This window comes from Hydra vulgaris, chromosome 12, assembly GCF_038396675.1.
Source record: "Hydra vulgaris chromosome 12, alternate assembly HydraT2T_AEP".
NCBI classification, from domain to species: Eukaryota; Metazoa; Cnidaria; class Hydrozoa; order Anthoathecata; family Hydridae; genus Hydra; species Hydra vulgaris.
In genome coordinates this window covers 78,655,550-78,679,501 of record NC_088931.1, presented here as the reverse complement: position 1 = coordinate 78,679,501, position 23,952 = coordinate 78,655,550, and the positions used below count along the sequence as shown (strand labels likewise).

The 23,952-nt window shown below is 28.9% G+C and overlaps 1 protein-coding gene across 1 annotated transcript; it reads left to right on the top strand.

Annotated features, from left to right (window-relative positions):
* Positions 1-5,944: 5,944 nt before the first annotated feature.
* On the top strand, positions 5,945-17,013 carry LOC124808093 (putative ascorbate peroxidase). Its single transcript, XM_065814556.1, has 2 exons — positions 5,945-6,045; positions 15,758-17,013. The coding sequence occupies exon 2, from the start codon at positions 15,778-15,780 to the stop codon at positions 16,831-16,833; it is 1,056 nt and encodes a 351-aa protein (XP_065670628.1). The 5' UTR covers positions 5,945-6,045; positions 15,758-15,777; the 3' UTR covers positions 16,834-17,013.
* The last annotated feature ends 6,939 nt before the right edge of the window (positions 17,014-23,952 follow it).

Below are 23,952 nucleotides of genomic sequence, written 5' to 3'. Positions count from 1 at the left end.
TTAGTGTTATAGGGCGCTTTTTTATTCAGTATATGAGCTTTAATATTTAAGAGTTTGTGTCAAGAGGCGGAATTTTAATTAATTTTCTGTTCAACAGCAGCGACGCCGTAAAAATTAGTTTCATAAACTGATTATTGTTTTTTTAATTTATTAAAGTTTGCGCCCTCCCAATTTTAGCGCCTCAGGCCGCGGCCCGGCCGGCCCCGCCCTTGGTACGGCTCTGGTTGTGTCCTCTAGAAGATTTTGGTTGATAGTAGATCTATCAACCAAAATCTTCTAGAGGACACTACTAAGGTCAGTTTATTAAAAATGTTGTAAAAGTGTCCTCTTTTACAACGTTTTTAATAAACTAATTTCGTTTCAGAAGATTTGAACTAATTTCGTTTCAGAAGATTGAAAACGAGATTTTATAACATTAAGTGCAAGGTTTTTCACAAAAGCATCCTGTAATGTTCTTCATTTGTTATACTATGTGATTCATTGGAGTTGTAAAAGACAGCTTTTTTATTTACCGATTTCCTTATAAAGTTTGATATATGACCAGCATACGACCTATGCGATACGAAATTGAGAATCAAAGTAATTTAAGTTTTTATTTCTATTTTCTTTGCAATCAATACTCAAAGATAATTTAGTATAATTTTTATAAATAATCAAATCTGAAATTTTTTTTTGTTCTACTTTTTGTGGGCTCCATAATTCCATTGACATGCTGTTTCCGTACATGCAGGATTGTCACAGCCTTTTGTATTTGCATGTTCAATTTTATATATAACTGTACCGTATGGAATAAAACCTTTTCTCTTGGTTTTAAATAGTGTATGTAAATAACAATGGGACCAAAAAAACCATTTTTTAAGTACAAAAAGGCCTTCTGATTCTTATATGTACTAATAAAATCCGTGTTAAACTCTTTTTTTAGAACAAAGGCATAAATATTTCCTATAGCCCTATAGTTACAAGTTGCCATTTCGTAAGATTATCTACTTGTTTTTCTGTTTAAACTCCATTCGGTTCTGGAATTCCATACTTCTGTAGTAATTGTTTGGAATCAAGTTAAACTCTTTAACACTGATCCTCAGCAAAAGATATAATTTCAAGATTAATTTCCAGACCACCAAAAGATTAATTTCCAGACCACTAAAAGATTAATTTCCAGACCACTAAAAGCTCTTGTAACAAGTTGAAGAAGCACAAAAGTTATAAAAGTATTGAAGAAACTCAAAAAAAAAAAAAAATGTAGTCTCACAGCTGTCATCAGTATTTAAACCAACTAAAATTAGAGCATGTGCTGCACAAGGAACAAGGTCAATGTTGGAGCACTTTATTGCATCAATTTTCTGAAGTGTTTAGCTCAGAATGGGTCAAGTATTGTAAAGAATTTCCAGACCTCAGGAACCTGTAACAAATTCAACTTTTTTTCCTAATATTTTCAAATCATATAGATAAATAATCTATGAATTGTTTTGAATTTAAATTAAGAGAGTCCTAATTTTTTTATGTAACTTTTTGCATAAAAAAACAAAAAAGTGAAGTTCAACTTACATCTCAAGAATACTTTTCTAAGATTGGCTACGCTAACTCTGAAATCGTCTATTACAAGGACATCTTCAAAGCTTAAACTTTTTAAATAAGTTTTTTTCAAATTTCAATCATTTTGAGAGAATTGTAAACTTTACACGAGCATAGTTTTCAAAGAATAAAATATTATTTGATGAAAGTTAAAACCTGTTGATGAATTTAAATTTAGTATAAGACAACAATTTTTTTTTTAAACTTTTTACCCTCATATTGATGTTACCGTCATATTGATGTGACTTCATATTGATGTGACTTCAATCACCGCAATTTTATGCTGATCATTATATTTTGACTTAAGCATGAACGTAATAAGTTTAGACCATTTTGGAAATTGTCCATTGTTTGGACAATGCCCGAAAGTATCATATGTATCAAAAATCCAACTGGTGTCCCCAGCGCTCGCCTCTATCTCCCGCCCCCCTTACTGTGCCAATAAACAGCTTAAACACAAAAATAAAAAGTATTAACTTAAGTCCCTATTTTACTCAATTAAGGCCTAATATCCATATAAATATAACAATTATATTTTTAGCCACCTATTACATTGTGATATTTTCCATTATGCATTAGTAAAACTTTAATGCGTTGCGTCCCAAACTATTTATTACATCGATAAAACTTGTTGATAAATAGTTTGGGACGTAAATTAATTAAAGGTTACGTTATTGCTATCAAAAGTCAACACAAATGTACGCCTAAGGGGTCATTCAGGGTCATAATCTACGTCACACTTGGGGGGATGGGGTAGTGGTTTTATGACGACTCATACGGAACTTGTTACTAAAGAGTTACGATGTTGTAACGATGGTGGGGGAGAGGGGCGGGGTGCGAAGAGAAGTTTAAAACGGTTAAAAATTGCGTGACATAATTTGTCGACGACCCCTAAAACTAAAAAGATTTGTTGCAAAATGTGACATTTTTAAAACCATATTTGATAACATAACTAAAGGTGCATTAAATAATTTTTTTATTTTCATTTGTATAATAGGTTGAAGTTTCAAAACTTATGTCATTCATTAAAAATATTACGTTTTGGATTGTAAAGTAATACATTTAAAAATATAAATGCTTTAAAAATAATATTTTTGTTAGAAAATTACCAGGATGACGTAGGAATCACGTAGAATGAACATTCATGGCTAAGTGTTCCAAGTTTCAACCATTAGACACAAAAATAAGTTATCAAATCTTAGTTGGTCCAATACAGGTTTTCCGTAAAATACGCGAAATCAGAAAAGTGATTCTAAATCATTAAAAAGATTTTAACAATATTTATCTTTATTTCACTTAATATAAATATTTATTTATATTAAGTGAAATAAAAAAAAAATAATCTTTTTAATGATTTAGAATCACTTTTCTGATTTCGCGTATTTTACGGAAAACCTGTAATGGGCCAACTAAGATTTGATAACTTATTTTGTGTCTATTAACAAGAAAAGATAGATCTTTTATTATTTTTTTCATTTGAAGATGAAAATATTTATTAAGTTTATTTTAAACGTTTGTATAAAGGGATCGTCTATAAATTACGCAATGCTAAATTTATTTAAAAAACAGAAGTAGAAGATCTTAAGCTTCTTTTACACGGCAATTTTCACTAAACTTAATGCATTATTTTGATTTATTATTTAACTTAAAGCCCAACGAGGGAAAACTTTTGATTTCCTTTGTTTTATTTATTAGTGAAATTTTGTGTTGCGTAATTTATGGACGATCCCTAAGTAAAACAGCCACACAGACTCCCTTACCTTAAACCCTTAATCTGACATTGCATACAACAAAAAAAAACCTTATTAAAATTTAAAAAGTACAAATTTTTTGTGGGTCCCTAAACTCTTATGGGTCCTGATATTCAAGTGATGAATGATAATAACAAGTTCAAACTTAATTTCTTAAAATTTTTTAAACGAGAATTAACTCCAGAAAAGTTCACGATAACGTTTATTTATTATTCCGTTTAACATGGCGTTTAACAACAATTTTCAAAAACAAATGTATGTAAGTTATTTTGAATTCTTTAATAACTAAACGAACATTGCTGCATTCTTACATACATACACACATACATACTAGGGTGTTTCATATTTTATCAATTTTTTAAATTGAACTCGCGAATCGATTTATAAATTGACCATTTATATGAAAATAAGAATGAGCAAAAAAATATATATATAATTTTTAGGGTCTAAGCCAGTCCGATTTTAGGCAGAAATGTTGGGTGTTTTAAACGCCTGGCGGGGACCTTAAGATTTATCCTATAAAATTTTTTATTCTTTTAAATAATATATGATGGTTGAATATTAATTATATAAAAGAAGCACGTTGAAAAAATTAAGAAACTATTCTACAGCATCTTCTGAAATTGGTTTAAAAAAATTTTTTTTTTTTTTTTACAAAAACCTATTTTATAACTCGGTGGCGTATTTTATAACTCGAAGGCGTATCTTAATTTTTTCAACATGCTCCTTCTATTGTAATTAATATTCAATCCAACATATATTACTTGAAAGAATAAAAATTTTATAGGATAAATCTTAAGGTCCCCGCCAGGCTTTTAAAACACCCAACATTTTTGCCTTGAATCGAACTGGCGGGGACCCTAAAAATTATATATATATATATATATATATATATATATATATATATATATATATATATATATATATATATATATATATATATATAATTATTTTTTTTTTTTGCTCAAACTTATTTTCATATAAATGGTCAATTTATAAATTGAATCGCGAGTTTAATTTTAAAAATTGATAAAACATGAAACACCCTAACATACAAGTATAAACACTTACATACATACATACATACATACATACATACATACATACATACATACATACATACATACATACATACATACATACATACATACATACATACATACATACATACATACATACATACATACATACATACATACATACATACATACATACATACATACATACATACATACATACATACATACATACATACATACATACATACATACATACATACATACATACATACATACATACATACATACATACATACATACATACATACATACATACATACATACATACATACATACATACATACATACATACATACATACATACATACATACATACATACATACATACATACATACATACATACATACATACATACATACATACATACATACATACATACATACATACATACATACATACATACATACATACATACATACATACATACATACATACATACATACATACATACATACATACATACATACATACATACATACATACATACATACATACATACATACATACATACATACATACATACAGTAGCGGACTTGCAAATTTGAGCGGCCCGGGAAACCCCAAGTGGACCGGCCTCAAAAAAAAAACAATATAATATAAAATAACATTTTAATATAATATTACATATAAATACATACTTAATAAAAAATAAATAAGCAAAAGATTCTTAACCATTTAAATATTTACTAATACCAGGAGCATTTTCTCTTATTTTATCTATTATTGTATAATTATTTAAATTAACCAAAATATCCTTCTCTATCGCCATAAGCATCAAAAACTGCAAATTATCTTGTGACAAGGAAGATCTGAGTCTATTTTTTATAATTTTTAATTTGGAAAAACTACGTTCACAAGCTACTTGCGTCGAAGATAATGTTAACATAAATTTATATGCAAAATAAACATTGCTGTATACTTTGCTATATAAATTATATTTAGCCAAGAAATTAAAACAGCAATAAATACAATTTTTGCAATTCTTTTTGTTTTTGAGGCGTACTTCACTTATTATTTCTGAATCTGAATCAGTTAATTCATCGGTGTCATACATATCTTGCATAGATATTTTAAAGTCGTCCCATTTTGTCATTTAATCAGTTAATTCCTCCCTTAATTTTGACGCTGTAGCTGTTTTATGATATTTTACTAGTAATGTACTGAGCTCTTCTAAACTGTTTTCTGAACATTTATTGTCGGTAAAATTTTTAGGGTCTGATATTGCCATGTCTGCATATGATTTTCCATGATTTTTAAAACGGTTTTCTATAGTATTTATTGTGGTATCCATAATTACGTTAAACGTAGTTATTTTATATTTTTCGATTGGGTTTTGAAATTCATGATCTTCGGTTATTTTGTCGGGCATTCTCTTTCGTCGTCTAAATCTCTATTCTGGTATATCTTCTTCGACAATTATTTCACAATTTTCCTCTTCAAGTAGTGTATTCGCACGTTAAGCAAATAAATTTGACTTTTCTTTTACATTACTTAAATTTTTAAATAAATATGCGCTGTAAGTATAACTTTATATTTCAATAAAGACACCATTAGTGTTGATGCAGTGTGTCTAATTTGAACATTGAAAGATACTTCAGACACAAAATAATTCAAAGTTATCAATAAGTCTACATATAATGAGGTTTCTTTTATTTTGAAAAAAATATTTTTTCATGAAACATAAAATAATGTTTGTTTATTTTCTTATGATTTTACAGTTGGTTTTTGATTATTTTATTAACTGTTAATAAATTTTTTCTTATTTAATTTGTGAACTCTTTTTAATAATGTTTTTAAACAATAAAGAGTTTTTTTTTGTTATTTATCAGTTACCGATAACATATTCGTGATCTATTTTATTTTCATAAATTAAACAAACGTCATTAAAACTTTACGTTATTAAATTAACAATAAACAAAATATCTTATTAATAAAATATTTACATTAAAATAAATCGTGCATTTTTTAAACTATTATGACAAAAAATAATTTTTACATTTAAAAGGAATTTATATATTTAATTCCTTAAGATAAAACTTAAAACACTTTATTTTTTTTAACTTATTTTTAACAACAATCAAAAAAGTTGTTAAACAAACTGTTTCTCTAACAAAAAATCTATTACTTTACAATTGCGGTTAAATGCTTACTTAAATAAAACTTACTTAAATACTTACAACTTTATTTTTTCAGAATAAACGTCACAAGATAATTATATTTATATTTTTATAAATATTTTTAAAGTTAAATATTTTTTAAAGTTAAATATTTTTTTTTATTAATTAAATATTTTTTAAATATTAGTTATATATTTAGAATATTAGTTAAATATTTAATATTAAAATCTAAATAAAATCTAAATATTTAAATTTTCAAAGTTTTTGCGTAACGCAAAACAAATCGCCTTTCGCAAGCAAAATGCGAGTTGCGTAACGCTTCTTAACAAGGCCTGTAATATATATATATATATATATATATATATATATATATATATATATATATATATATATATATATATATATATATATATATATATATATATATATATATATATATATAATATATATATATATATAAAAATAACCTTATAAAATATTAGAATTAAGAAAAAAAATGAGAATAAGATCTGCCAAAAACGTTCTTAAGATTTTTTATTTTTAAAATGCAATCTAAAAAATTTAAAATTTTGTAATTTTAACAATTTTAATAAATTTATAAGATGAATTTTAAACGTTGTTCGACCGGCCCACCGGCCAATGTCCCGGTGTCCCGCCGGCCCAATCCGCCACTGCATACATACATATATACATACATACATGTTTAACAAATTATGCAACAATACAAATTTATACATATACAGCAATACAAATTTAAACAACAGCAATTAACATCATTTCTAATTTGTAAGCACCAGTGTTAGCTTCATTTTTGTGACCGTAACGAAACGTAACGTAGTCAGACTTCATCTTCCCAAAAACCAAAATTGAACGTTACGAAATAATAATTCAACGAAGTTGAACAAAGTTGAACGAAGTTGAACAAAGTTGAACGAAGTTGAACAAAGTTGAGCAGTATAACTTAAAATATTGAAAACTTCATCACCAATTTGCAATTAGTAAATATATATGAATGTTGCCTCAACTAATAGTTTCAACCTAAGATTAGCAATGGTATTAGGTCAATTTAAGATGTAAATTAATTACCTTAATGCATAAAAAACTAGGATATCAAATGTACTAAATCAAAACTAAAAAAAGATAATCAGGACTTAATACTGGCTATTGCCACATTTGGGGACCTACATTTTATTTATTTAGACTAAATTTTAGTAAAAAACAAAAAGTTTAGTACTACTATTGTAGAGTTATTTCCAATCGTGTAAGCTATTTAATAAACAAAATTGAAATAAAAATTTGACAAAGATAGTAATTCTTTATTAGTATGCTATCTTTTATTTCCCATACATTGAGTAATTTAATAAATCTTGATAAATCTTCACATCATGTTGCCAATTTACTAACAGAAGCATGCTAATTTTTGTTGCTATATGAGAAATGTTGTTAATTGAAATAAAATCATCAACATTTGTTGGCAATCTTGCATTCAGTGATCTGTGCCATAAAGTTTTAGGCATAACATTAAAAATAATTAATATTTTTACTCATAAAGAAAACTTATGTTGGTAGTTTTTAACCTATAATATTATTTAAGAGAAAAGCATTATTTAGAACATTACAACTATAATAATAATAATTATATATATATATATATATAAATATATATATATATATATATATATATATATATATATAAAAATATAGATATTAATGATTAAATTTTAGATAGGACCTTTTTTTGTTCCATTTTGTTTTTGTTTTCAAAATGTGATTAAAATGAAATATTTTACTAGTGATTTGGGAGTGCTTGTCATTAGTTAGATATTAAACATCAAACAAAAACTTTAGAAATGACAGAGACTAATGTTAGAGCATCAGAGTTATGGGAGCATTTTGAAGACTGTGAGCCAGATGCTGATGGTGTCCTAAAAGCTAAATGTAGACTGTGCACTAATGTGACACTACGCCGTAAAAATCTTTCAACAGCTGCATTGTGGGGTCATCTCAAGTCAAAACACAAGAAAATTGCAGCAGAAATACTTGAAAAGAAAACCTCTCGAAAAAGACAAGCAGCAATTGAATCTGCTGATATTTTAGAAGCAGGACAAAAGTTAAATCAGTGTGACAAATGTAAGATACTAATATTTTTTTGCTACAGTGTGGGTTTATAGAAATTTTATTCCTATTTAGTAAGGTACTTATTTCAAGTAAAAAAATTCAACATGGTTTTTATAAGCCTCTGGCTTAAAGATATTGTTTGAAAGAAAACTATTTTTAAGCTGATTTTAAGTCTTAAATCCCAAAAAATTTTGATAAGAATATTTTTGTGCATTTATTTCTGTGAAAGGAAAGATTTTACTCGAATTGATTCATTTTTACAAAATTTCAGTAAGTTCTAAATGAAAGAGGGATATTTAATTGAGTTTTTTTTAATTCAGCATCTAAAAATGCCCATTAAGCTGTTACATATTTAGTTTTGTAATGGGGTTCATAGCATTTTTATTGCAAACTTTGGCTGCTTCTTAAATTAACAAAATAAACAATTTTAACACCTGAACACGCATGAGGTGAGATAGCTTAATTCAAGTTTAGGCCTTACAAATAAGTTCCACAGTAAAACTATGAACTAAATAAACATTGGTTCATAAAACAGAATATTGAGTTCATAATGAAATCAGTTTTTAGACACATTTTGAAGGAGTGAACTTTGCTAACTCCCAACTATTTATCTTTAAAGATGTTGAAAAAACCGGGCTCAGTCACATCAATTCTCTAAATTTGGCCCTAATGGGCCTAAGGTACCTTTTAAACTAGAAAGCCCCTCTTGAGTAAACATTGGAACTGAGTTAAAAGGTACCTCATTAGTGAACTTTTTAAGTATGAATTTCTATTTGTTTTAAAAGAATTCTTCTGTTCCACAGACACACAGATAGTTTAAGCTAGGTTCAATAATTTGAATTCTCCAATAAAATTCCTTCAGTTCCACCATAAAAGAGCAGAATACTCATGTCTAATATACAGTGAAAAATTAGGAATACATTCCATTTTTGCAATTGTACCACTGTCCTACTCAACCGAATAATGAATGCCTAATAAGGAGATAAATAAAATAATGAAAAATGTAAATAAATTATTTAGATTTGAGATGTATAAAATGTTTCTGATGACTGAAAACAATAATATTTTTTCAGGATCAGACAGTCTACAAAGTCCTTCAAACTCAAAAAAACTTCGTGAAGAAAGTGCTGTGTCAATTGCATCATTCTTCCAGGCAAAGTATTCTACTTACGACAAGCGCCAGCTTCAGTTTGACCTGGATTTCATGAGGTGGATTGTTGCACTCTCGATGCCTTTCAGTGTTGCTGACCATGAAGAAACAAAAGAATTTTTTAAGAAGCAGCTGCCAAGGGTCACAGTTAAGAACTCTACAACTTTTGCAAAGTTCAAGCTTCCCTTACTATATGAACAGATTCATAAACAAATCTTTACAGAGTTAGAACAAGAGCTACCTGAAGTTGATGGTTTTGCTCTTACTTCAGATATGTGGACATCAAGAGCTAATGAAGCTTACATGAGTCTTACCTTGCATTTTGTCAATAGAAATTTCAACCTCATTAAAAAAGTCATCAGTTGCAAGCATTTTCCTGGATCTCACACTGCAGTAGCAATAGCTGTGGAAATAGACAAACAAATTGAATCTTTGCCAAATGTCAAGTCAGAATGTGAGAAGGTAGTGGTTCATGATGCAGTTGCAAATATGAGGGCATCCTTTCCAAACAGCTCTCAACTTTCTCACTCATTACTATGTGCTGATCATGCAATCAATCTTGTCTTACAGAAAGCTGTTGAAGGATGTGAACCAATTCAAAAGGCAATAACGAAAGCAACCCTGCTCTCCAGCGAAACCCACCGATCAACTTTAGCTAATGAGCTGATCAAGAAAGCTTGCAAGGATGTAGGAGGTATAGTTTGTTTATACTAAATCACTATTTTGAAATTTTTTTCAATTGTCTTCTGCTATTGTAAAAAATTAAGAATCAAAATTTAAAGTAACCAACCATTCACAATGCCATATTTAAAAATAGCAAATTGTAGTTGTGTTGCATTATACACAGATTATATAAACATTTTTTATAGATTTTATTTCTGGAAAGAAGAAAATTGATGAATTTTTCATATCCTAGCATATATATATATGACTCCATTGTAAAAAACTAAATAGCGCTAACTCTGTCTGTACAAGAGTCAAAAGAATTTTTAATAAAACAGTTGAAGGTTAAAGAGTTCCTTTAAAAAAAGGGAATTTTTACCACATCAGATAGGCAACCCTACTGTTAGTTAACCTCATTTAAAAATTGTCACCCCAAAAAAATATTGCCACAAATATCTTTTTGATATTTATTTGAAACAATGCCAAATAATCATGATTTAACAAAAATATTCCATTGAGTGATATTAAATATGAACTTAGTATTCCAAAATAAATTAATGAACACTATTATAGAGTACAGCTCATAATATGAAATGTCATTCATGAATTCGTATTTTTATCTGTCCTCAGTTTTTGATTGAGGAGAACTACGATATTAATTTATTTTTTATATTCTCCTAATAACTGAACATTTTTTTATGATTTCATATTCAAAATTGCTGTTAACTTCAAACTTCATGTTTTACTTGCTTCCTATACCACACTCATGGTCTCATTCCACTGAAGTTACTACTCATCAAAATAAAAGTGAAACTAGACAGGCTCATTGAGCCTATAAGACTATAGTACTTTCTTTGTCTAGGTAAACACACCCATTAAGGGTACCTTAAACAGTGTAAATTCCCTTTGTAATCTGCAGGTTCTGAGATAACCTCAATTTGAAGATAAATGTTTATCCATATTCTGATTTTCCATGTTAGTGGGGTATTTTTTCCTCACAAGACTTCACCAAACTCCTTGATTGTCCAATAACCAAAAGAAGAAATATTTTATTGTTGAAATATCATAATCCACTAACCCAGGTGGATTTACTAGATACCCGAGTCAGTATAATAGGGTTCATCAAGTCATTCATTTGAACTCCTGCATTTGAAAATAAAAGTAAACAATGTACTTCTAAATAGACAACATAACTATAAAAATAGTGACTAATTCTAGTAGAAGCAAGTCTATCTTGCTAGCCTGTATAATACTTCAAAATAAATAATAATAGTTTAATTGAACACCATTGGTAGTGTGATCCTTAAACTTAAATACTTTAAATGATTTTTTAAATATTTCTTTTTTCAGTGGCACCAATTAAAGTCATCGCTCCTGTTTTGACCAGATGGAATTCAAATGCAATGATGATTAAATCCATTCTCAAAATTCAACCAGTATTAGAACACCTTCAAAATCAGAAATATGACTTCATCCCTACACAATCTGAGTTACAAATTCTAGCAATGATTTTTCCAATCCTTGAGCTCTTCAAAGAACTTTCTGAAAAGCTTTCTGCAGACTCAGTTCCAACTATTCATCTTATTTGTGGTGAACTGTTTCGAATTCAACACTTACTAACAGATAGAGTCAATACATCGGATGACTTGAATATTTAGAACTTTGCAACTAAACTTTTGGAACAGCTTGAACAAAGATTTGAACTTTTGGTGTTTGAAACCAATTGGAAAGGTATTGCCATCTGTTTTGTTAAATATTTATGGGTCAGTGCAAAAAAATCAGGTCTATAATATTTCTTTATTTTCATCTTTCAAATTTGAATAGTGATTGAGTAGATATTGCTGCCTGTTCTGCTTTATTTTATCTTAAATTAATTCCTGATTTGCCTGTGGACCCAGATATCAAATTTAAATACCTCTTTTTTGCTTTATTTTGACATTAGTTAATTGGTGATTTGACTACTTAAAAAACTTTATATCAACAAAAATTTAATGTGTCTTATATTATCAGGGCTTTATATGTATGTAGATCTTAGAAACTTTGTAAAATAATAATCTTTTTAAGTATGTAAGAAGTTCTAATGATCGCTGTAAAGACTTTGATCTTATAATACAAAAAATAGTTAAATTCCCAATTTTAACCTAGCCTGCATTTAGATACAGTCTAAACTTTAACACATACAGTAGAATAGTTGGTATTCTAATAAAAGTCTTGGTTAACTATAATATTTATTGTTTCAAGTTAAAATAGTTTTGACAGAAGATTTTGGTTAAAATAATCTTAGTACAATAACTGTGTTTAACTTACTTTTGAAATTTGTTTGAAAGAACTTTTTTAATAAGTTTTTGTGAATTTAAAACTAGAAAAAAGAAGTTTTTTCTTTTTCTATGAAAAAATTGAAGACCGCTCAAGGTGAGGGTTGGTTTTGAATTAGCTAAATATTTTTCATGAAGGGTGGTTCTAGGTAAAAGATTTTGCGCACATGGCTGGAAATTTACACTGCAGTTTAGCAGGGTGAGTTTCAAAAACTTGTTTATGAAGTTTTTATCATAAAAATTTTTAAATACTTATTGTTCCTTAGTGGCTTCCAATACAAGTTTGATAATTTATTTAATTCAAATTATCTTATTTCTTTATGTAATATCCCCAGTAAATTACATGAAAGGTCCTACTAAGTTTCAGACATTGCTGATTCAACTAAAATAACTTTTGTGTCATTTATTAATGGGTCACTATAGGGTCCAAACCATTGGGTATGAACAAAATGCCTATAGCTAATCTACACCTATCTTTTATCAGTGATTGCTCATATAAATCTTTTTGGGCTATTGCCGTCCTAAATGTTCAAAGACAAAAATTTGGCAATTTGCCAATACTTTTCTTTAACTTGTTAAAGCAATTTAAACATTTTATTTAACTCTAACTTACTAATTCTCCATTTTTAGATTCATGTTTAATTTATAAACGTATAATTAATTCCAGCTGCTTTTAATTTTTCATGCAATGTTAAAAATTTTCTTAAAAAGGAGCCATAGTAATATAACAATGTGATTAATTTCAGACTGTTAATCAAACAAAACAAAATCAAACATGGAGGAAGAACTTGATAAATATTTGGCAATGCCAAGGCCAGATCCCAAAGAACTGCATATTCTGATGTGGTGGAGAAATAGTTCAACCTCTTTGCCATTACTCTCAAAGCTGGCACGAAAACTTCTTTGCATTCCAGTCACTTCTGCTTCATCTGAGCGAGTTTTTTCTGTTGCTGGGGGCATTGTTACAAATCAAAGACACAACCTTGATCCAGAAAATGTGCACATGCTTGTTTTCTGTCATTCAAATATGGCAAAAATAAAGAGAAATCTGGCAGAAAGCATTGAAACTGAAGAGGAAAAGAAACAACGTGGGATGAAGAAACACTTACAGTAAAAACTGACCAGATTTTTTTGTATAGTGCAGTTAGTGAACAGCTAAAAATAATAAAAAATTAGAGGCAGAAAGAATCTCGAGTAACAAATATCTCAAATTTCTCAATTTTTTCCAAGTTTTTTTTTTTAAAGACTATCTAGCAGAAGTAGGGGGGGGGGCAATGCCCAGTGTTATGGGATATCCAGCAGAACTTTGGGGTGCAATTTTGGTAAGATATTGAAGAATATTAATTAAAAAACTAATCGGAGTATCATGCAATTAGCAAAACATTAAAATTGGAGATTATATTTTTTAAGTTTTTTTTTGTAAAATCCAAGATTTTTGTACTTTTCAAGATTTTATCCATGTGCCTAAAACAGCACGTCTAAATGTTTTCTTTTGTGTTTTTCTTGAATCACCCTTAACCCACATGCAAAAATTTATACTAGCAATACAAATCAGTGGTTTTTAAAAGTTAATTAGGTTGTTCAAAAATGTATTTGGTTCAACTACGTTCAACTTTGTTCAACTACGTTTAAATAAGATGATTAATACAAAAATACCGTAAATAAACGTAACGTAATTGAAACAAAACTACGTTACGTTTATTTACGTTCAACTACGTTCAACTTCGTTGACCGTAGTTAAACGTAGTTGAACGAACGTAACACTGATGCTTACTAATTTGCAACCGTTGGAGAAACTGTTTCTGAAAGTGTTATGTTGGTTGTAAACGAGTTTTGTGGTGAACATATTTATTCTTAGCCAACTAAATTTTTAGTAAAAATCTTTCCCCCCTTCCTCCCTTCCAGTAAAATTTCTTTGGGGTATTGTGTTATTCATTTATATTACTTATTTCTACTATATATTTGTTTAAAAAGATAAAACTCTGAATTTTAGTTGCTTTTTTACGTTTTAACATTTTAAACTTATTTAAAATAAATTTACACAATGCTTCAAAATACAAATACAAACAAATAAAAACCAAAAGTGTATAAAAATAATAACTCCATAATGTTACTAACTTCTTTAAAGATGTCGAAAAGCTGACAGCGCATATATCGGTAACTCCCCCTCCATCCCTCAGAACGGGGGCGTTAATTATTAACATAAGATCTTTTTTGATCAATAAGAAAAAAAGTTCTGTAAAAACGTTTAATAAAATATTTTTTATCACTATAATGTTATAAATGCTTAACATTCTCTCTATATATTACCATAATATCCTATTGATTTGTTTTAAAAAGCGTTTTTAACTTCTAAATATGAATTTAAAAAATTGTAGAAGAAAATTTTAGTTTTCATGCCAAAACATCCTCAATAAATTTCTAATACTTCCTCAATTTGTCTGAAAATCGTTGCCAAATTTATTTGATAATGAACTTGACCTTTTTATAAATGGCATCCAAAGCAAATTCTAAATACAAAGCTACACACATATGGAAAGTTTAACAAAGATATAAACCAATAAAAAGTTGAAGGATAAAAGTTATCGGTAAACTTATCAAAGTTTTGATAAATATTATTATCAAAATTGTTGTTTAAATACTAAATATTCATTATAAATTTATATAAATATAACTCACATTTTATGTTTATTTACGTACGTACGCTCAGATATGGTAGAGGGGGTCTGCAAACGAAGTATATGAGATAGAGGGTGGGGGAAGGGGGGATCGATTTTGAAAGTAAGGAGACATTAAATTAAAAAGAACATCATAAAATGTTGGGTAGGTAGGTTAAAAGCGTAGGTACTTTATGGACAACCCCTAATTTCAGCTTCAGCGTCATAAAAATATTACTATAATAATTGATACATTTTCATATTTGTTTTTATAAACCACATAAAATAGTTTGTTTACACAACTATTTTATGTGATTAATTTTGTTATATTTAGCCGTATTTAATATTATAAACATGCTCATCTCAACTGGATTTTGGTGTGTTATGCTGCTTTTAACATATATCGAAACAATTCAAATTATACCGACATTTGAAGATTTCGAAAAAGCGAAAACCGATCTTTTAACTTTAATCGAGTCTGTTAAGGTAAACAGAGACTTACCAATGATTGCTGGATGCGTTCGTTTAGCTTTTCACGATTGTATTGGCAAAAACAATTGTGATGGATGCATCGATCATACAAACAGGGGAAATGCAGGCTTAAAAGATACAAGTGATCGTCTTGATTCTTTATACGATTTATCTTATAAAGGAAAAATTTCCAGAGCAGACTTCTACGCTCTAGCCGCTGTGGTTGCCCTAACTAGGTCGACTGTTGACGCTCCAGTAAAATACTTAGGATTAAAGTACTTTAAGGTTGGCAGAGAAGATTGTGAAACCTCTCCTAATCAAGTTCAAAGCGTTAAACCGCCACTTGGCACCGACGGTACGCAAAAAACTTTTAAATTTTTTAAAGACGAATTTGACTTTAACGTTAGAGAAGCCGTAGCCCTTTTAGGAGCACACACTTTAGGAAGATGCGAGTTGGAAAACACTGGTTTTGAAGGAGCTTTTGTTGATGAAACATTTTCGACAGTTACTCAGGGTCCAAACACGTTAGCTCCAACAAGTGTTCTTGACAATGCTTATTATAGAATGTTTATAGATATTGTACCGCGGATACAAGTAACCATCAATGGAACAAGAAGACAGTGGCAGCTACCAAGTCACCCAATACCAAATGATAAACTGCCTGAGTCTGAAAGGACAACGTTGCTTTTGAATTCAGATATGGCGAACTCATGGATTATCACGCCGATTGATGAAAACGGAGCGGTATCTTGCACTCCAACTTCCAAAACAAATCCTTGTCAACATTCGTTTGCTCATCGACACGCTCTTCAATTTGCACACGACAATGCATTGTGGGTAAAAGAATTTACTAAGGTTTTCGGTAGGATGATAGAGTTAAATCGAAACGTGTTAACCGATGCTCCAACAGCACCTTATGTTACCAAATATTACAAGTAAATTAAAATAAAACAATTATAATCAGGTTGTATTTTTTGATAATTTTTAATTTAAAAAGGGGTTTTGTAGAAAGCTGGTTTTTAACAAAACGATTTGACATTTTTAATATATGTTTTGAGGATTTTTCTGGTAGAAAATATTTTATAATTGTTTTTCATAATTATGAATATGGAAAATAATATTTTCAAGAAACAACGAGTAGTTTTCTATATTTTAATAACTAAATAAACCATTTAATTTAAGCACACTAAAACACTTTGTTTTAAAAAAATTAGTTTATGCTAAACTCATACCAAATTTATAAAAAAAAGTAGACATGCTCACGTAATTATTTTTCTTTTCCCTATCCCGTTCTTGTAATAAAACGGATGATCAGAAACTGATCTTAAGTTGCAACTTTAGTTATGTTGCAAAAAAAAAAAAAACCTGGTCTCTTTTGGGCAATTATATAGTTGCAAAAAAAGAAGCCGTTGTTTTTAAAAAAACTTGTTATTATTATTATTTTTTTTGGCAACCTAATGCAACTGATTAGAGATGGCACTTTTACTTATTTTGATGTAAAAATGCGAATTACTTTTGAGCGTAAATTACTTTACATAATTCATATAACAATATATAATTTACTTACATTTAAAAGTAATTCGTTGCTTTTTTTTACATAAATTATATAAAATGTAAAACTTAATTACTTCAATTAAGTTTTTTAAATGAGTAACTGTCACGTTAAAAAGTAATTTACTTTTACAAGTAAAATTTATTTGTATTTTTATTTTTACTTGTAAATGTAACTTACTTTTAATGGTATGTCGTGTAAAGTAAATTACTTTAAAAAGTAATTTATATTATAATTTTGTAAAAAAATTACATCGAAATGTTATTTACTTTTTATATGTAAAAAACAGTTATTAATGAAGTAAACTTACATAAATATAATACTTAAAAAACATAACACTTTACGAAGTAAAATAAAACTACATCATAACAAAAAATCACTTTTACGTATAAAAGTAACTAATTAGCAATAAAAGCTTACTAAGCTCGGACGAATTTTGAATTCGATTCGAAAAAGTTTGATCATTTGGGGTCAAATTCGATTTCAAATTTTTTCAAATTTGAGATATGAATTTGAATTCGATTTTGAATCTTGAATTCTGATTAATTGGATAAAAATTTGAAATCATTTGAAATTCAAATTTGAGTTTCGAATTTGATCAAATTTGGAATTGAATTTATAGTTAAGCCAAAAGACACAGTTTTTTAAGCAGTTATAAAATATAAAATATTTTTTAAGCAGTTATAAAATAGTTATAAAATAGTTCCAAGCACTGCAACAAAATTAAGCTTAATAATAAAATCCTAAAACATTACGATTCTATTTTTGCGCGCTAAACTTTTATTTGTTGGTATTGAAAAATTGAACATTTTCAAACAAAACAAACAATAGAATGTTACAATTAAAAACTCGGAATTTAATGAAAATATCGCGCGAATTCAAAGATGATACTTAGAAGCTTGATAAGTTATACAACCAAGTTGAGAAGAAAACTTCAAACAAGACAGACCGATCTGGCCTTTCAGACTCAACTCTCTCTGATTCCGGAACTGATGTTGATGCTTTACAAAGTAAGATAAAATTTTATTTTGATTAAATTCGATTTTAAAGTAAAATAGCAATTTTTACCAAATTTTATAAATTAAAATGAAATGATTTTAATTTTGTATTGTAAATATAAATCGTTATCAAATTTGATTATTTAATAGACCCATTTTGTATTATTTGTATAATCATTTAATTTAGGTCTCGTTCACCCTAACAATAGGCAAACCAGAAAGAAACTTTTTCTGAAGTCTCCATTTCGTGGTACGGCATCATTTGTCACAACCACACCACCATACTTTTTAGAGGGTTGTCAAACACATTGTGTTTCAGCAATCTTGCGGCAAACCAACAATCAAATCTATTGTTTTAAATTCGATTAATTGTGATTCCTTATATCCAAATAATATTGAAATTAAAAATACACAAAAACAACATTTTTCAAAAACATTTGCCAACGTTGTGGCTCAAAAGCAATCAACCGCAAGAACTTCAGAGAAAATTTCTGACGTAATAAATGACAAAAAACTGAAAATGAGTATTGAACGGAATAAAGATGACAACTTTATTTTAATTGGTAAGAATAGTAAACAAAATAAACGAGTATAATAGATCATTTCGAGTTACATTAAACAGTTCGGAAAAAATAAAGATATTCAACCCTGAGGTATGGCACAATAATATAATTGTAAAACCTTTTAGGACAAAACGCTTTTTCAAAAACAGTGAACAAAATCTGGTATCCAACGGGAGTCAGGATAAAAATTTTAATTGAAAATGGATCCAAGCAGCATAAGAGGAAAAAACAAGCCTTCAACAACTTTCGATATATGTACTTTTAACTGTGAGGGACTTAAGTCAAACATTGAATTTACAAAGTCACTTATACAATCTTATGATATAACGTTTTTATGTGAACATTGGATATCTAAACTTGAATACTCCATAATAAGAGATTTATTTAATAAAACACACTCCATTTATTTCCATCAGTCTAATAAACATGTAAAAGGTTGACCATTTGGCGGAAATGCGTTCTTTATACGAAGAAATCAATTCCAAAATATTAGAGTACTTTACGAGGATGACCATATTTTAGCAATAAATTTCGAAAAAAATGAACTTAATATTATAGTTATTGGAATATACCTCTCCTCATCGCGGAACAGCCTCTCATCATTGGAAGAATACAAAAGTCAACTAGATATTGTCAAAGGTTTAATTAATAGTTACGAAGGTAACGGTAATATAATTATAGCCGGTGATTTCCAATCTTTTCCACATTAAATATATGACTTATTTGAAAGATCGAATTCTAAAAGAAACAGTTATTCTATCCACTTATCTGAATTTTTAAAAAGGTTCTAGAATACCTAATCTATATTATATGTCCGGATATTAGAGATACTCACCCCCTACAATTTGGATTCAATGCTAACTGTTCAACGCTACATGCTGAATTTCTAATTAGCGAAACATATAAACATTAGAATAGCAACAATTCACCTGTATACCTATGCTTTTTAGATGTAGAAAAAGCTTTTGATAGCTGCAACTGGAATATCCTATTTGATAAATTATATTTCGATAAAAAATTACCACTCTGTATAGTTAACACTATCTCTTCGTTATATAACAATAGTAGTGCAACAGTCTCATATCAAGGTTGTAAATCAAACTCCTTTCTTCGATTCTTCGAAATCGATTCTTTCACCTCACCTATATAATATTTACACTGAAAGTCTTCTTGAAACTATTACAAATCAAGGTATTGTTGGCACATCGATATATGGTAAGTTCACTGGTGTGGTGGCATATGCGGATGATATCATACTTTTAAGCTCTACCCTCTCTGGTCTCAAAAAGCTGATAAAAACATGCAATATTTACAGTAATTTAAATTGTATTAAAATAAATGCCGAAAAAACTGAATTCTTGATTTCAGGTAAAGCACAAATACAAACCAATACGATAACGATATCTAGTAATAAAATAAATCTTCAGAATAAACTTAGACATCTGGGATTCACATGGGATACTAAACATTCAACTTTTGCTTCACTCAATAATACAAATGTTGATAAAAAAATTTCAAACTTTAGAGCTGTTGTTCAAACTCTTATTCAATCTGGAATCCGGTTTGCCCACCCAAGTTTTATTTCTTATATATATAAATTATTGTCCTACCTTAACTTATGGTATGGAGATATGTGAAAATAATTCTGATTTGATGAAAAAGCTAGATGTAATTGGAAGGAGTGCACTAAAATCACTTTTAAATGTTTCAAAACACAGTAAGAACTAAACAAATTCGCTATTTAAAATCCAGGAAATTTCAAAAAGTATTCAACAAAATAAATTAAACTTGCTTCTTCGTCTTCTTAATAATAAAACGACTTCAGACATTATCTTTTCACAACTGAAACACCCCTTATTTAAACATTCGTTTGTTGGCGATATTCAGGACCTATGCCGTTTTCGGATGCTAAATTTTCAAAACTTAATTCAAAATAAAAAGAAGATAAAAATAGCACTTTCTAAAAGTGAAATTCCCTCCGAAGTTGAACAAACTTTGAAACATGCAATAGAGTGCTGGAATGCGAAAGAGCAAAGAGGAATTTTTAAACAAATTCTGGAAGAAAAAATTCTTAAGTGAAAACCACGAGAAATAACTTTCTTATTTTTCTTTTTTACCTTGTAAATTACATTGGGTGTTGAATAAATGAAATAATAATAATAATAATGTGAGGTCACCTGTCTTGCTGAAATTTGATTTGACTGAAACCTGTCTTGCTAAAATTTTATTCTCGAAAATTCTGAATATTTCTTAAATTAATTTGCTTTTTTCAGTTTTTTTTGAATTATTTAGTTATTGAATATCAGGTCCTATTTAATGGGGTAAGGAAGAATTTCTGGTCCAGGTCTGCATTAAAAGGGGACAAAATGTTTCTCCTTTTAATTCAGTCTCAAAATTTAGAACCCACTTGTCACCAAGGGCCTCCAAATTTTAAAATTGCTTAAGCCATTTTTAAGAAGGGTAGGGGCCTGGTTCGTATAAATTAGTTGAATAATAATTATAAATAATTGTAATAATTTTTTATATAGATTGTTGCCATTATTGGTCCACTCACCAAGATTGAAAAAATGTCTTTATTATTTTCTTTTGACAAAAAACCAACCATCTGCTATGTGGTATCAAAACTGTTTAATATCGATGGTTATCTAAATTCTCAACTCAATAAACCAACAATCAACGAGAAGACCAAAGTATTCTAAAAAACCTTATAGTCAAATTTGGAAAAGAGACTTCCGGTTTGTGGGACCAAAAACAAGCTCTATGTTTATGGAGCAATTCTCCATCTATTTTACAAAGGACTTACACTTGCTGAAAATGAAAGTCCAAATTACAGGGAAATGATTGAGCTGATGATCAAGGAGAATGAAGTTGAGGTAGTACATGGCTTGAATCACGGATTTTTTGAGGAAGTTGATGAAGAAGACTACAGCATTGAAGCTAAGATTGGGTAATTGAAATTCAAATTTTAAATTCGAATATTTTTAGGTTTAAAAAAAAAAAATTATATATATATATTTTTTGACTATAGTCATTATTGTTTTTACGGCTAAAATGAGATCTTCTCAGTCTAGCCAGCCAACTTGGTCACTTTTTGAAGCAGCCATTAGTTGGAAATAAACAGGTACCTCAACTTAACAGATCCTCCTCCAGCCGATGTCGATGTACTACAATGGTGGAGAAGACATCATTCGGAGTATCCTCTTATTGCAAAAACTATTTTGAAGATATTATTTTTTATAAATAAAACTTTGTTTTGAAATAGCTTTTTAGAAGGGGTAGGGACTCGCCGATTTCCAAAATTCGTAAAACCAAATTTTTGAACTTTCGTCACTCAAATTTAAATTTGAATTTTAGTCGTTTGAAAGTTTTTCCCAGTCTATTTTAATTAAATTTGTTTAAAAATTTGACACAGTCTTAAATTCATTTTACTTTTCAGACATCGTCTGCTAGCTCTGAACGATTGTTCTCATCCGGAGGTGCAGTTGTGACCTACAGAAGGACAAAGCTTGATGTCGAAAATGTCCTCATGCTAGTTTAGTTTAAGGACAACTTGCCAAAGTTTAGAATCTCCGCAAAGTTTTACAAGGATAAAGCAGAGTAGGATGCTGAAGAGGAACTTCTTAAGGAAGAAACAACTGAAGTCTTGGTTGAAGGTTCAACTAAAATTCATTTTATTAAGGAAGGGGGTAAAAGAAATGAAATAAAGTTGGATGTCAGTCTTTAATCCAAGACAGGGTCTTCTTCAACTAGCCAAACTATAATATTTTCAAGTATAAGAGCTGGAACCTCCTTAAGCAACAGAGTTGGAAATCCACCATGTAATGCATTTGTGAAGACCCGATGAACGTGCATGTTGAATTTGTTTCCTAAGAAGAAGGGGTCGTCCCTTTATTTTTTTTTTATAATATTTTGTTTTTATTTAAAGTTGGGGTTTATAACTTTTTAGAAAGAAAGATTTTTTTCAAAAAATACTTTTAAAAGGCATTTAAATGTCTTTTCAAAGCTTTTTTTCAAAAACTAATACTAAAACAAATAAATCAGAAATTTTTTTTTTTGATTAATTTGTTTTAGTATTAATTTTTTTGTTGGGAGGAAATAGGTTAGTGGCCCTGATAAAAGTTTCCCGTAAAGGAGTTGGGCGTATTTGTAGCTGTGCTGCTGCTTTTTGTTTCTCGTATTCAGCGTGCTTATTGTCAGGACCATTCTAAATAGGTCTCTTATGGGAGAATTTTGTATGCTTTTTTTGCCAACTAGAGACACACACACACACACAAAAATAAGGTCCATAATACTTGTCATTTGCCAAATATTATTCGAAAATTTGCTAACTGAAATGCTAAATGTACAAATGTGCTAACTCAAATGCATGTATAACAGCTTGGGGGAGGCAATAACCCCAAGACCCCTCGTCCGGGATGGCCTTGGTTGTAACAACCACTCTCACAGAAATGAAAACTAATTTTTTTATTTTTTTATTTATTAATAGCTATGGAATGAATTAATAGTCTGGAATGAATTAATTTCAATTAGTCTATTCTAGACAACAATAATTTCAACTGGTCATCAACATTTCAATAGGATTTAATATGCTGATGTTAATTTAATACTCTGCAGAGGATTAGAGAGCTGTCATTAGAAAGCTTTCTCTTATTTCTCACCAGACCTCTGGTGAGAAATAAACCAAAAGCTTATATTCGGCAAATCGAGATATACTAGGTCGATGATTTTTAAAGCCTGTTTTCGCTGAAATTTTTTGTTTTTAATGGTTTGTAACACTGCTAATTTTGATCAAAAAGACAAATTAAAACGTAAAGAAGTTATTACAAAAATCACAGCAACCATTGAGGGAGAAACTTTTTATTTTAACATGTTTTAAAAAGTAACTAAACAGTTTTCAATTAAATTATTTAAATGCAATGCTATTATATATATATATCTAGATATA